Here is a 14,903-nt window from a genome sequence, read left to right on the forward strand (position 1 = left end):
CAACCTCCCATCGTGCACCAGTGGGGTCCCTCGGCCTGGCCTGCGCCTTCTTGCAATCTAGAACCCCTCAGGGGATGTCGGAGAGCCGGTTTTGGCCCTATCCCGCAGGCCAGGCTGAGGGACCCCACTGCTGCACGAGTTCGTGCACCGGGCCTCTAGTATATAGTAAAAAATTCTAACAGTGCACAAAAGCATAAAGAATAAATTAAAAATTACTTATAATTTTACCACCCAGAGATAACTACTTTCAACATTTTGGTGGGCATCCTGTGGTATATTTATGCTGCTAGAAGGAAGCTTTGAGGCAGTACTAGGGAAATTCACCTGGACTTGTGCAAAAAGGCATTATCAGGGTACTGGGATAAGGCAAGCTTGATCTGTAAAAGGGACTTTATCACAAGGGTGGGGAATGTCCAGCCCTCAGGCCAAATAAGGCCCGAGAAATCATTTGGTCTGGCCCTGCCAAGGCATTAAGGGTGAGTTATTTAAATGTTTGACAAAATATAATAGGCTAATTTTTAAGTTGATAATTTTGGCCTGTGAATGATGTTATAAATATCCAAATGGCCCTTGGCAGAAAAATGGTTCCCCACCCCTGATCCAGAGTGTAGAGTGTACATTCCCTGACCCTCCTCTATGTCAGAATTCATCAGTTGCTGCTCCATCTTTGAGCATCAAAAGTCTGAAAAGCCCTTTGTTTCTTTTTACACCAACACATGATCTCAGCTGGCCCTGAGCAAGTGAGAGTGCTGGGTGCCTTTGTGAGGCATCCTTTGTCCTGTCCTTCCCTTCTGGGTTTCATTGTCTGAGTTCAGGAAGGAGGCAGAAGATATGAGTAAAGAAGGGGGTGCTACTTCTTTCTATCTTGTGCCCTTCTTTCTCTCCTACTTTCCCCCGTCTTTCTCAGGATACTCCTTCAGTGTCTTTACCCAGTAATTTGTGGATTGGGCTTCCCTTCAGTGAATAACATGGAGAGAGACTAGGACAGTGATGGCGAACCTTTTGAGCTCGGCATGTCAGCATTTTGAAAAATCCTAACTTAACTCTGGTGCCGTGTCACATATAGAAATTTTTAGATATTTGCAACCATAGTAAAACAAAGATTCATATTTTTGATATTTATTTTATATATTTAAATGCCATTTAACAAAGAAAACTCAACCAAAAAAATGAGTTCGCGTGTCACCTCTGACACGCGTGTCATAGGTTCACCATCACTGGACTAGGAGGTCAGGCTGGCTGTGATTTGGTGTTAGGAACTTAGGGCTGGGAAAGGGCATTGTGATCTCTTGCAGGAAGAGATTTGGGAGAGATTTTGGGATTTGGGGGATCCGTGTGGTCACTACCTCAGAGCAGTTAAGTCTTCACATGGCCTTTCCCAAGAAGGCAGGAGGTTAACTGAGGAAAACCGATCGCTTGGATTTAGTGCCTCTTACAGAATACTTTTGTCTGCCAGTTTGTTTTGCAGTACTCCTCGTCTCAGCTGAGGAAAGGGGTGCATGAGGAGTTTGAGGCACACTTTTGTTTGTCAGAGCCCTCCCTGTGCGGCAGGAAATAGCATGAGGCTATTCTGTGAGCCTAGCAAGTGAATGGCCTCCTTTTTTTTACTTTGGTTTCTTATCTTTATCTCCTTTAAGCCAACTCTGCAAAAAATGGCTAGTGGAATCTACTCATAGGCACCTATCTTACTCTGCATCTGTGAGGTGTGCCTGAGTGGCTTCCTCTCCTCTAGCCACCTCTGATCAGGAGTGTATCTTCAATGTGTGGATATAGCATTTGGAGTTCATAAAATTCTTTACAGACATTCTATATTTGGCTCACAGCATTGGGAGAAAAGCCAACCAAGCATTGTTGAGCGGATGCAATTATTTTTAGCTACCTCTGTGTTTCCTATTGCACAAACTGCTTTTTTTCTTCTAAAAAGAGGAGAACCCATGGGGTACATGCATTGTGTCTCTGGTGGGTCACAGTGCTTTCTTCTGTTAGCTGTATGGACAGGGCTAAGGAAGCAGCTAGGTTATTTTTATGCCTAGATAATTTAATTCTGTCTTTACTATCTTTTTAAATTATTTGTTCTGAAAGCATTTATAATTTTAAAGTCTTAATAGAATAAACAAAAATAGCCTATTTTTAGATCTTAAACATTATTGGCCTTTTAACTTAGGCAGGGCTTAAAGTTGTTATTTTGTGAGATACTCTAGAAAGCTAAATTTAAAGCGATTCTTATCCTAATCTTTGGATCATGGATATAGGAAAGTTTTCTTTTTTAGTTATAGATTGCATTGAGCAAATGTTTATTGAATGAATGCATGCACAGACATGTTAAAACATACAGTTTTGATAGATTGAGAGTTTGTGAAATAGTTATATTAAGCTGGACTTATGTTACCCTCCTGCCTTTCTTTTAGAATGCAAGACTTAATAGGCACAGGGATAAACAAAAAAATCAATGGACCATCACTTTGTTATACAATAGAGGTACCATGCCAAAGGAGGGACTGCTTAATAACAGAGCTGGAAAAATTGCTTGTTCAAAGGGGAAAATAGTAGAAAAGGATCCTTACCTCACACCATAACAAAATAAACTTGAGATGGATTAAGAAGTTAAATGTCAAAAGCAAAACTCTAAATCTTCTGGAAGAAAATATTAATAAGTACCTTTCTGACATCTGGGTAGGGACTTCATAAATAGGATACAGAAAGCATAAAATAAAATATTAATAAATTTGATTTTATAAATTAAGAAAAAGACATCTTAAAATGAAAAGATAACTATGACAAGATATGTGTAATACATATAACCTACAAAGTATTAGCATCAGCAGATAATAAAGAACTACAAATCAGTAAGAATGATGATAAGTAACCCAATAGAAAGCGGGTTAAAAACATGAAAAGTATTACATAAAACATACACATTTTAAAATTTCCTAGGGATCAGAAGTGTAAATTCACTCATTTCAGTGGCAAAATTAAGAAATCTGATGATACCAACATTAGCATCTTTTATTATGGGATTTTCCTATCTAGTAGTACTGTATTTATACATCTATTGAAGTTTTATATTCTACATTAACAATGTTGATTAACATTTGTTATGTACTATGGGCCTGGCACTGTGCTAAGTCTTTGACATTTATTGTTTTATAATCCTCAAAACAAACCTGTGATATAGGTAATATTCCTCTTATATGAATGAAAGAGACAAATTTTTAAACAGCAGTGCAGTTCAATGAAGGAAATGACACCTATCTTGGCTAGAACAGGTTCATGGACATAAGATAAATACAAAGTAATAGGCATTTCTGATTTACAGTTGCAAGACAATTCCAACAGGGACAGGAACTATAAAATATTTCAGTTAAACCGAACAAGAAATATATATGACCACTAAGGGGAAGAGTGGATGGTTAAGAGCTTGAGGGTATGACTGAAGTCAGGGTAAGCGGAGTTCAAATCCCAGCTCTACTACTTACCAGCTGTGTGACTTTGGACAAATTTATCTCTCTGTGTCAGTTTTGTTTGTAGAATAAGGATAGATAGATATTGCCAAATTGTTCTTTGTTAGTCTAGATTACCCACCTCACCAGCAATGTATGAGAGTCTCTCTATCCAGAAGCAATCTTAAAGCCAGAAGGAAGCACAGAAAGCATCATGAGCAGCCACTAAATCTTCCAAATCAGGACAGAGGCTCAGAAAGAGATAATGGTCTGCTCAGGGTCATGTAGAGAGATAGTGACAGAGTCAGGTCTGAAACCTAGACTTTCTGACTTACTCCTGGTGTTCTTTTTACTATTGTAAGAATTCATGAATTAAACATTTATGAGCATTATTTGTGAGACTTCAGGATAATAATCCTTACCACTCTGATTTTATCTCTTTATTTCCATTTTATAGCTGAGGAAGCAGAATCAGAGAGGTTAAATAAGATCTCAAGATCATACACCTAGAAAGTGGCAGGGTAAGATGGGAACCTAGGTCTGTTTTCTTCCTGAGCCCCATCTTCTTTTTTAAAAAAGACCCTTATTGAGGATATGTGTCACTGATTTTTAAAGAGAGGGGAAAAGAGAGAGGGAGAGAGAAAGAAAGAGAAACATTGATCAAACATTGATTGGTTGCCTCCCGTACACAGCCCCACCAGGGATCAAACCTGAAACTTAGGTTTGTGCTCTGACTGGGAATCGAACCCATCACTTTTGGTGTACGGGATGATGCTCCAACCAACTGAGTCACACCAGCTAGGGCAAGCCCCATCTTCTTTATACCGTACTTCATATGTGCCCATGTCAGATGTTTTCTCTTTCCTATTTGTTCATTATCCTTCCTAAAACTATTTCTTAGTGCTTTGTTTACACTCCTCATCCTTTTTTTGACTGCCAGGCTAACCTCTGCTTTGTGGATATTGACAACCACTTCATTGAGCTGCCGGAGGACTTGCCTCAGTTTCCCAACAAATTGGAGTTTGTCCAGGAAGTCTCTGAGATTCTCATGGCATTTGGCATTCCCCCTGAAGGGAACCTTCATTGCAGTGAGAGTGCCTCCAAGCTGAAGAGGCTCCGGGCCTCTGAGCTTGTCTCTGACAAGAGGAATGGGAACATTGCAGGCTCCCCTTTGCATTCCTATGAGCTCCTCAAGGAGAATGAAACTATCGCCCGGCTGCAAGCCTTGGTCAAGAGGACTGGGGTGAGCCTGGAAAAGGTAAGATGCTGCGTATGAATCTGTGACAGGTTTGGTCTGTGCTAGGGTACTGTCCTGGTAAATAAGTTGTGGGGTGAGAAAGCACTCAGTTCAGGAAAAGGCACATTTGTCAGAGTGAAAGAATGCTCTGGTATGGGAGACTGGATTCAGCTTTGGAAAATATTATCCTCGTAAAAGCTACTGGAATCTAAGTTGGGGGTTAAATCTGGGTACTTTCTCACTTGGGCATTAAAGAGAGTTTGCTCTCATCCTATGTGAACACGCAGCAGAGCGACTCAGAGAGATGATATTGGTAATCTCTGTGTTCAGCCCTCTTTCTCAGCAGCCTAAAGCATACAGAGCAGGTATTTTTAACTTTTTTTTTTTTTTTTGGTTAATCCTCACCTGAGGATATTTTTCCATTGATTTTTTTTTTAGAGAGAGTGGAAGGCAGGGGGAGAGACAAAGAGAGAGAAACATCGATGTCAGAGAGACACATTGATTAGTTGCCTCCTGCACGTGCCCCAACCAGAGCCAGGGATTGAGCCTGCTATTGAGGTACATACCCTTGGCTGGAATCGAACCCAGGAACCTTCAGTCTGCGGGCTGACAGACCCTTCAGTCTGTCCACTGAGCCAAACTGGCAAGGGCTTATCTCTCTTTTGACTCAAGGAATCGAGGAGAGCCTGAGTGCTTTGCCTAACATTGGCCTAGTAAGTGGCTGAGTTGAGGACCCTGGTCCCCTTGAATTCTAGTCCTATGCTCTTTCCAGGGATGTACTTAGCTTTCCCTCGTTTGACTTTGATGAGACTATCAGTTTTTTTTACCCATCTCTTCACCCTCCCCTATCCTCATTGTTAAATTATATTTGTAAATTACATATAAGCAAAATGTGCCAGTGTAATCATTTTGTTGGGCTATTTTTGTTTTATTTTTTTAAGAGAGAGAGAGAGAAAGAGAGGAGAAACAGAAACATTACCATTGATGTGAGAGAGATATATTAATCTATTGCCTGTCCTATGTGCCCTGACTGGGAATTGAACCTGGGACCTCTCAGTGCATGGACAATGCTCCAACCAACTGAGCCATACAGGCCAGGGTTTGCTGGGCTATTTCTTAATGAAGTGTGAAACATTTCATTTTCCTGCTTTATTTAGTTAGTTGAGCAGATATTTTAAAAAAATCATGGCCAGTTAGTAGTAACTATGTATGATGCCAGTTGGATACTGGAAATATCAGGGGAATACTTTGTAAAGTGCATGATTGTCTAACCACTATGCTATACACTTGAAACTAATATAAAATAATATTGCATGTTGACTCTAATTGAGAATATTTTTAAAAAATCATGGCCAGGCCCTAGCCAGCTTGGCTCAGTGGATAGAGCGTCAGCCTGTGGACTGAAGGGTCCCAGGTTCGATTCCAGCCAAGGGCACATGCCTGGGTTGCAGGCTCGTTCCCCAGTGGGGGGTGTGCAGGAGGCAGCCAATCAATGATTCTCTCTCATCATTGATGTTTCTATCTCTCTCTCCTCCCTTCCTCTCTGAAATCAATAAGGAAATATATTTTTAAAAAATACTTAAACTAAAAAAAATCATGGCCAGTTGTAGAGCAGAGAAGTATTGAGATATATTAAAAAGGTTAAAGAAAAACACAATAAGGAAAAATTCTTAGGGAGAAAGATAAGGAAAGTGTTATGTGGGAGAAAATCAAAAAGATGTAGGTAGAGCTAGAATCTAACCATGTTGCTTTGCATTATCATTTTCTTACTGACTTCCAGATTCCCTCTTTCCCCAGACCCTTGAGATAAGTTGCACCTTTCTCTATTGCTGAATCTCTCTCTGCCCATAATGATTACTTTCACTGAGTTACTGGGTACCTGCAAGTGAAACATCTCATTTATCTCTTCTCCATGTCAGAATTCCTTTCTTTTTTTCCTCCCATTTTCTCTTTTTCCCTCATTTCCATTTGCTGCAAAGTAAATGATAAGGGGGAAGGGAAGAGGAACGAACCAGTTGCATTTCTTAGGGATAAAAGAAAAAGCTTGTGTGTTCTCAATTGTCATTTCTCTTTTTTAATAGTTGGAAGTGCGTGAAGACCCCAGCAGCAATAAGGATCTGAAAGTTCAGTGTGATGAAGAAGAACTCAGGATTTACCAGCTAAACATTCAGATCCGGGAAGTTTTTGCAAATCGTTTCACTCAGATGTTTGCAGATTATGAGGTGTTTGTCATTCAGCCCAGCCAGGATAAGGAGTCCTGGTTTAATAACAGGGAACAGATGCAAAACTTTGATAAAGTGAGTGTAATCTGCTGGGGAGGAGGGTGAGGAATGAAGATTTAACTGATAATGAGTTTTTCTTTCATAATACAGATGACCCTTGAACAATGTTCGAGTTAGGGGTGTCAATCTCCTTCATAGTCAGAAATTTGTCTATAACTTTTGACTCCTCCAAAACTCCAGATGTCCTTTGGTATCTGTTGGTGCTTGATTCCGGGACCCCGTGGATACCAAAATTTGCAGATGCTCAAGTCCCATTTTTATTTTTATTTACTTATTTTTAAATATTTTTATTGATTTCAGAGAGGAAGAGAGAGATAGAAACATCCAATGGTGAGAGAGAATCATTGATTGGCTGCCTCCTGCATGCCCCACAACTGGGGAGGGGATCGAACCCACAACCCAGGCATGTGCCCTGACCGGGAATCGAACCATAACCTCCTGGTACATAGGGCGCTCAACCACTGAGCCACGCCGGCCAGTTTAAGAATGATGTAGAAAAAGGCATACTGTCAGCCCACCACATCCATGGATTCCCAACAGTATTTTCGATCTGCAGTTGTTTAACTCCACAAGTGCAAAATCTAGGGATACGGATGGAGGGCCAATTGTATGTTTATTGAAAAAAAATATGTATAAATGGACCTGTGCAGTTCAAACCTATGTTGTTCAAGATTAAATGTGGGGATTAAATGTGGGAAACAAGTTCATGATCCTTCTGGTGCTGATAAAATGCAAGGTCTTGTTGCTTTAGAACAGAGTGCTGGTTCTTACTATCAGGTGATTTACCTTCATTGTTTTAAAAAAAATGATGAAGAGATTTTGCTGTTGGCTTTTCATAAAGACCTAGGAAGCTTCAGAGAATTATCCCATTAGATCCTTTGGGTATGTTGCCTTTGCTGGTTAAAGGTGACATACCCTTTTCCCTTTTTCCTCTTCTCTGTTGATGGATGACTGTCTGTTTCCTTGTCTCACCAGGCATCTTTTCTATCAGATCAGCCTGAGCCCTACTTGCCCTTTCTCTCAAGATTCCTGGAGACCCAGATGTTTGCTTCTTTCATTGACAATAAAATTATGTTTCATGATGATGATGATAAAGACCCTGTGCTCCGGGTGTTTGATTCCCGAGTAGATAAGATCAGACTGTTGAATGTTCGGACGCCTACTCTCCGCACATCCATGTACCAGAAGTGTACCACTGTGGATGAAGCAGGTGAGGCCTCCTTGTTGCTGTACTTCTAGCTTCTTGGATTATGTCACTAATGTGTCCCTCCTCCTAAACATGCCAGCGTCTTTCCGTTTCTGCTTTTGCTTAAGTTTTCCCCATAGCCTGAAATGCTCTTTCCTTTCTTTTTTGCCTGGTTAGCGCTTTTCATCCTTTAACACTGTGTCAATTGGGAATGGGTCCTGCTGTAGGTAATAGAGAAGAGAATCTAATTAGCAGTGGGCTAGAAACAAGAGATATTTTCCCCAGATTAGCAAGAAATGCAGAATTGGTGGTTGCTGGTGTTGGTTCAGCTGCTCGACAGTGTAATCAGGAACTGAGGTTCTGTCTTTACCCAGCTATCCTTAGTGTATTGACTTATATTCATGCTGGGAATTTTAAAAAATATGTTTTTATTCATTTTATTTGAGAGAGAGAGAGAGAGAGAGAGAGAGAGAGAGAGAGAGAGAAAGAAAGATCAATCAGCTTCTTCCTGCATGCCCCCTGCCTGCAACCTGAGCATGTGCCCTGACCAGGAATCAAACCTGCATCTTGGTGAATGGGACAGTGCTGAACCAATTGAGCCACACCGGCTTGGCCTACAAGAGGCTTTTTATGTTCATATTCAGGGTAAGAAGAGGGGAGGCTGCTATCAGCCAAAGCTTTCTGTTGTCTCATAGGCCAGAACCATGTTATGTGACTATACTTAAGTGCAAGAAAGACTGAAAGGGAGTAGTGAATTGGATGTAATGTTACCCTGAACAATGTTGGAGTTTTATTAGCAAGAAAGAAGGAGCGAATGAGTTATGAGTAAGCAATTGATAGTGTTTGCCACAAAGACTTACCTGGTATGTCATCTCTGTGAAGCCTTCTCTGATGCCCTCAGGCTGAGTTGGTGGATTCCTCCTCTGTCCTGTGGTGCTTTGTTCTTAACTCCCCTCTGTAATCTCTGTTCTTTTGAGCTGTCATTAATAGGGAACAACTTAAGAACAGAGACTGTATTTACTTATTTTCTTGTCCCAACTTCTAGCATTGTATTTATGACAGATAGATGTTAAAAGTGGTTTGCTAACCCTCGCTGGTTTGGCTCAGTGGATAGAGCATCAGCCTGCTGACTGAAGGGTCCTGGGTTCAATTTCAGTCAAGGGCACATGCCAGGTTGTGGGCTCGATCCCCAGTAGGGGGCATGTAGGAGGCAGCTGATCAATTATTCTTTCTCATCATTGATGTTTCTCTCTCTCCTTCTCCCCCTCTCTGAAATCAGTAAAAATATATTTTTTAAAAAGTGGTTTGCTACATGCATGATTGAAAAGGCCTTTTTGTTCATAGAAGCCCCATCTAGATGAGTATAGCTAGAGAATAGTCTCAGTTTGAGGTGCAGATTAAGTAGTTCCCTTTCATATAGGATGTTCAGTGTCTTTGTGGCTATTTTGTATATATTGTTCATTCATTTACTAAATATTATAAACTAGAGGCCTGGTGCATGAAATTCATGCCGGGGGGTGGGGGTCCCTCAGCCCAGTCTGCCCCCTCTCACAGTCCAGGAGCCCTCAGTGGATGTCCTACTGACGGCTTAGGACCGTTCCTGGAGAGGGCCCATGCCACAGTCTGGCAGCAGAGGCTCGGAGCAGGCACCCCATGTGTGTGTGTGTGTGTGTGTGTGTGTGTGTGTCCACTGGTGGCTGCCCCCAGCCACTCCACTGAGGCTTAGAGCAGGCGCCCTGTATGTGTGTGTGTGTGTGAGTGTGTGTGTCCACTGGTGGCTGCTCCCAGCCATGCCACAGAGGCTCGGAGCAGGCGCCCCGTGTGTGTGTGTGTGTGTGTGTGTGTGTGTGTCTGCTGGGGGCCTGCCCCCACCCACGTCGGAGGCTCGGAGCAGTCGCCTCGTGTGTGTGTGTGTGTGTGTGTATGTGTGTGTGTGTGTGTGTCCCTGCTGGGGGCCTGCCCCCAGCTGCATCGGAGGCTCAGAGCAGTCACCCCGTGTGTGTGTGTGTCCACTGGTGGCTGCCCCCAGCCATGCCACAGAGGCTCGGAGCAGGCACCCTGTTGTGTGTGTGTGTGTGCGCATATGTGTGTGTGTCCACTGGGGGCCTGCCCCCAGCCGCACCATGTAGGCTCGGAGCAGTTGCCCCGTGTGTGGAGGCTTGGAGCAGGTGCCCCTGTGTTGATCTCTCAGGCTCCTGACTGTGCCTGCTGTTGTTCTCTCCCTTGAGTGGCGGCCAGGGCGGGCTGGAAGCTTGGCTTCCTCCATTGCTGGGGGCAACCCAAGCCTCCAGCTCCGTGGTCGCTTGGCTTCTCCACTGCGGCCGCAGCGGAGAAGCCAAGCCTCTTCAGTCTTCAGTCTTCACTCAGGCCAGAGCCTTCAGTCTTTGCTCTGCACCTGTGTATGCAAATTAACCGCCGTCTCTGTTGGGTTAATTTGCATACTCATCTGATTGGCTGGTGGGCATGGCGGAGTGACACCAATTTGCATGTTTCTCTTCTATTAGTGTAGATAGATACCTACTACATGCTTAACATATGGTAAGTGCTCACAAATATATGTACTGAATGAATAAACATGTCAAGCATTTTTCTAGGTTTTAAACATATAGCTTTTTAAATTTATTTTTAATCTTCACCTGAGGATATGTTCATTGATTCTGAGAGAGAGAGAGAGAGAGAGAGAGAGAGAGAGAGATCGGTTGCTTTGAGACGACTCTCCAACCAACTGAGCCACACAGGCTAGGGTGCATTTTTCTAAGTTTTGAAGATACAACTGGTGACAGTTTGGACAAAATCCTGCCTTCATTTGCCTTCATTGAGTACATTCTCTAGCCTTCTATCTTTACCTTTCAGCTCTCAATTCAGTTCTTTCATTAAGATGACAGCCCTCTTGGTTAAGGCTTTTATTGGGATAATTGTGTGGGTTTTAGTCTTAGTTTGTTAATATGGCAATTTATTGATTTTTAAAGGTATACTAGTAAACTAACCTTGCATTCTTGAGATAAAGTCTTTATGTGATTATGATGTATTGTTTTTTGTATATTATTGAATTCAGTTTACTACAATTTTGTTTAGAATTTTTGTATCTATGCTCATGAAGGATATCAGCTCATAGTTTGTTTGTAATACCTTGTCTGATTTGGTGTCACTATAATGTTGGCCTGAAAGAAAAGTTAGGAAGTATTCTCTCCTCTTCAGTTTCCCAGAAGAGCTTGTTACTACTTTTTCTTTAGATGTTTGGCAGAATTCATCAGTGAAGCCCTCTGGGCTTGGAGGGTTTTTTTGTTGTTGCTGTGTTTTTATGTGAGAAGATTTTAAACTATAGATTCAGTTTAAAAAATAGGGCTATTCGGATGAGCTATTTCTTCTTGAGTGAGCTTTGGCTGTTTGCATCCTTCAAGAAATTTGTCCCTTTCACCTATTGTCAAATTTGTTGGCATTAAGTTTTTTTTGTAGTATGTCCTGTATTAATATCTGTTGAGTCTGTCACTTCTCTCATTACTGATTTTGGTAATTTGTGTTTTTTTCCTTTCTATTTTTATCAGTCTGATTTGCAGTTATTAGTTTTACTGATCTTCTGAAAGAACAGTTTTTGGATTTATTAATTTGTCTGTTTATTTCATTGATTTCACTCTGGCCTTTATTATTTCCTTTCTTGTACTTTGAATTTAATTTGCTAGTCTTTTTTCTAGTTTTTTAAGGTGGAAGCCATGGTCATTAATTTGAGACCTTTCTTCTTTTTCTAAGATAGGCATTTAGTGCCATAAATTTTCTTTCAAGTAATAATGACATACTACAAATTCTTATATTTTGTGTTCTTATTTTTATTCAGTTCTTATTTCCCTTTTGATTTTTTTGATGGCTGGGTTATTTGGAAGTGTGTTATTCAGTTTTAAGGTGTTCTTAATTATTATTGTAGTCAGAGGATATATTTTGTATTATTCAAATTGTTTTAAATTTATTGAGTGTTATATGGCCCAGAATATGATATATTTTTTAAAAGTTTGAATTTTTTTTTCTTATCCAGAGAAAGCAATTGAGCTGCGTCTGGCAAAAATAGACCATACTGCGGTTCACCCCCATTTACTTGACATGAAGATTGGACAAGGGAAGTATGAACCAGGTTTCTTCCCAAAGTTGCAGTCTGATGTGCTTTCCATTGGGCCTGCCAGCAACAAGTGAGTCAACCCCGGGATTCCCTGATTCAGCTCCCTAACCATCCAGTATCTGGGCCTGAGCTGGTAGAAGACCCCTGAATTTTATAAAGCAAATACAGAGAAGACCAAAACTCTCCAGGTTTTTCACTTTTTGAACAAGAAAATGGGTGACAGAGCATCATCAGCTCCTGTCTCCACTGTGGCAATTGGGATAGCTCCACATGCCCAGGCCCTGCAAAAAGCCAGGCTGCAGATGGGTTGAAAGGATCTCATGACTAAATCCCATACAACATGTAACTGGCATTTTATCTCCAGTAAGTCGTAGTTGAAATGGAGTCTGAACTGGAAGTAGGTAACTTAGCAGGATTACTGGTCTTTAGTTACGTTTGGAGATGGATATAACAAAGCTCAGACAGAGCTGAGTATAGTTTTGGATCTGCATGTGAACTTGATGTAGATGTTTGAAGAAAGATATGTCTGTGTTCCCTGGGGAGTTATTTTTCTTGCCCACTCATTGATCTTTAAGCTGCTCTTCCCCAAGGTCTCTGAGCTATCTCCGGTGACTCTTTGGTGGTTTTCTGTGCCCAGCACTGGTCCCTAGACATTCCAGTTTTCTTCTGTCAGTTGACCTTACTTTTTTTTAAAAAAGAATTTTTTTGTTGTTAATCCTCATCAGAGGCTATTTTTTCCATTGATCTTTAGAGAGAGTGGAAGAGAGGGAGGTGTAAGAGAGACACATTGATTGATTGCCTCCCACACACACCCCAACTGGGAATTGAACCCACAATCCTTTAGTGCAAGCATATCAAACTCGCAGCCCAGCCAATATAACGGTATGTAACTTAATTTTTTCAATATCCTGTTATACATAATTATTAATAACTAGTGGCCCGGTGCACAGATTCATGCACATTGAAAGGAAATTAATTAGAAGAAATATTTTAATATCACTATTCGCCCTTTCTCTGTAATAAAAGTGTCAGAGATGAAAGAAAATTAGTAAAATGTATATGAAAATAATATATAAATTGATTAACAAATAAACAATAACAACATGCTATAACAACAAAGACACGATATAAAAACAAGAAAAACATGATACAAAAACATTGATAAAAGCAATGACTGATAAATTGATTAAACTTATTCTAATATCTCCCTGTATACCACATTAGGAGTAAAAACACTTTCAGAGTGCTTGACTAATTTCCCTTGTGATGAAGTATTTACAACTTTAACTTTAACGTCACATGCTCTTCGAACTCAAGAGAAAGCAGCATATAACTGACCGTGTCCAAAAACGTGTTTAGGTAGGAATATTCCTACACTGTCTAGAGTTTGTCCTTGTGATTTATTAATAGTCATTGCAGATGCTGGCATCACGGGAAACTGTCTTCGAATTAAACAACCAAATTCAGGATCAACAATGACAGATTGAAACACGTGTGCGGTTGGCACCAGCGAGAGCTTTATATGTATCACGCATGCACGAGTCAATGTTTATTTTTAAATTGCCAGTGCATGTCATATGCACCAGCCGGTCAGACAGAAGTATGGTCGGCCACTTAGCCTTTTATATATATAAATGAACTACAACGTTTGCTAATGACTGATTACTATAATTATGTTGCATTCATTTCCCTTACATGCCTTACACACAGGTACACCATTTCTCCCCATTAATATTAGCAGTGAATATTTTATTTTATTTTATTATTTAAAAAAATATATATTTTATTGATATTTTATAGAGAGGAAGGGAGAGAGATAGAGAGTTAGAAACATCAATGAGAGAGAAACATCGATTAGCTGCCTCCTGCATACCCCCCACTGGGGATGTGTCCGCAACCAAGGTACATGCCCTTGACCGGAATCGAACCTGGAACCCTTCATTCCGCAGGCTGATGCTCTATCCACTGAGCCAAACCGGCTAAGGCAGCAGCGAATATTTTAGCAGCCAATTGCCATGTCATTAGTCTTGTACTGACTTGTTTGGTGTGCGCAACAGGAGATATTTTGCTTTCAGAGAACAAGAAAAATAGGTTTATTTGCGTTACGCTTATTAATTTGTGCAGTTATTCAATGTCTGGTAAGTTAATGTTCAAGAAAAAATATTAATTTTTATTAAAATGTTCTATTTTATGATAATTATTTCTTTCAGCCCTTTGTATTCAGTATGTCTCTATCAAAATAAACCTATGTTTCTATGAAAATTGAAGCTTTTTTTTTTTTTTTTTGTGGCCACATAAACTTTAAACCTTGTTTATTTGGTCCGTGTTAGCCTTTGAGTTTGACATGCTTGTTTTATGGGGCCACATAAACTTTAAACCTTGTTTTATGGCCCGTGTTAGCCTTTGAGTTTGACATGGGGAGTATGTGGGCCAGCACTCTAACCACTGTGCCACCGGCCAGGGCTGACCTTACTTTTTACTGGATTATTGTTAATTGCCTGTTTTGATTCTTTTAGATGGACAAAAAGGAATGCCCCTGCCCAGTGGAGGCGGAAAGATCGGCAGAAGCAGCACACAGAACACCTGCGTTTAGACAATGACCAGAGAGAGGTAGGCCACCTTATGATTGACAAGGAATGGGCCTATTATC

The 14,903-nt window shown here is 40.8% G+C and overlaps 1 protein-coding gene across 3 annotated transcripts in view; it reads left to right on the top strand.

Annotated features, from left to right (window-relative positions):
• The window catches only part of DENND5A (DENN domain containing 5A), an 81,336-nt gene that overhangs the window by 43,109 nt on the left and 23,324 nt on the right, over window positions 1-14,903 (top strand). For all 3 annotated transcript variants that reach the window (XM_070425332.1, XM_070425330.1, XM_070425331.1), the window contains 5 exons: window positions 4,381-4,698; window positions 6,759-6,974; window positions 7,935-8,169; window positions 12,173-12,323; window positions 14,770-14,863. In XM_070425332.1, coding sequence (XP_070281433.1) covers window positions 4,381-4,698; window positions 6,759-6,974; window positions 7,935-8,169; window positions 12,173-12,323; window positions 14,770-14,863 — 1,014 coding nt within the window. The remainder of the gene's footprint in view (window positions 1-4,380; window positions 4,699-6,758; window positions 6,975-7,934; window positions 8,170-12,172; window positions 12,324-14,769; window positions 14,864-14,903) is intronic.

The sequence above is a fragment of the Myotis yumanensis genome, unplaced genomic scaffold (genome assembly GCF_028538775.1).
Source record: "Myotis yumanensis isolate MYYU_CA2020_CCGP unplaced genomic scaffold, mMyoYum1.0.hap1 SCAF_10, whole genome shotgun sequence".
Classification (NCBI taxonomy): Eukaryota; Metazoa; Chordata; class Mammalia; order Chiroptera; family Vespertilionidae; genus Myotis; species Myotis yumanensis.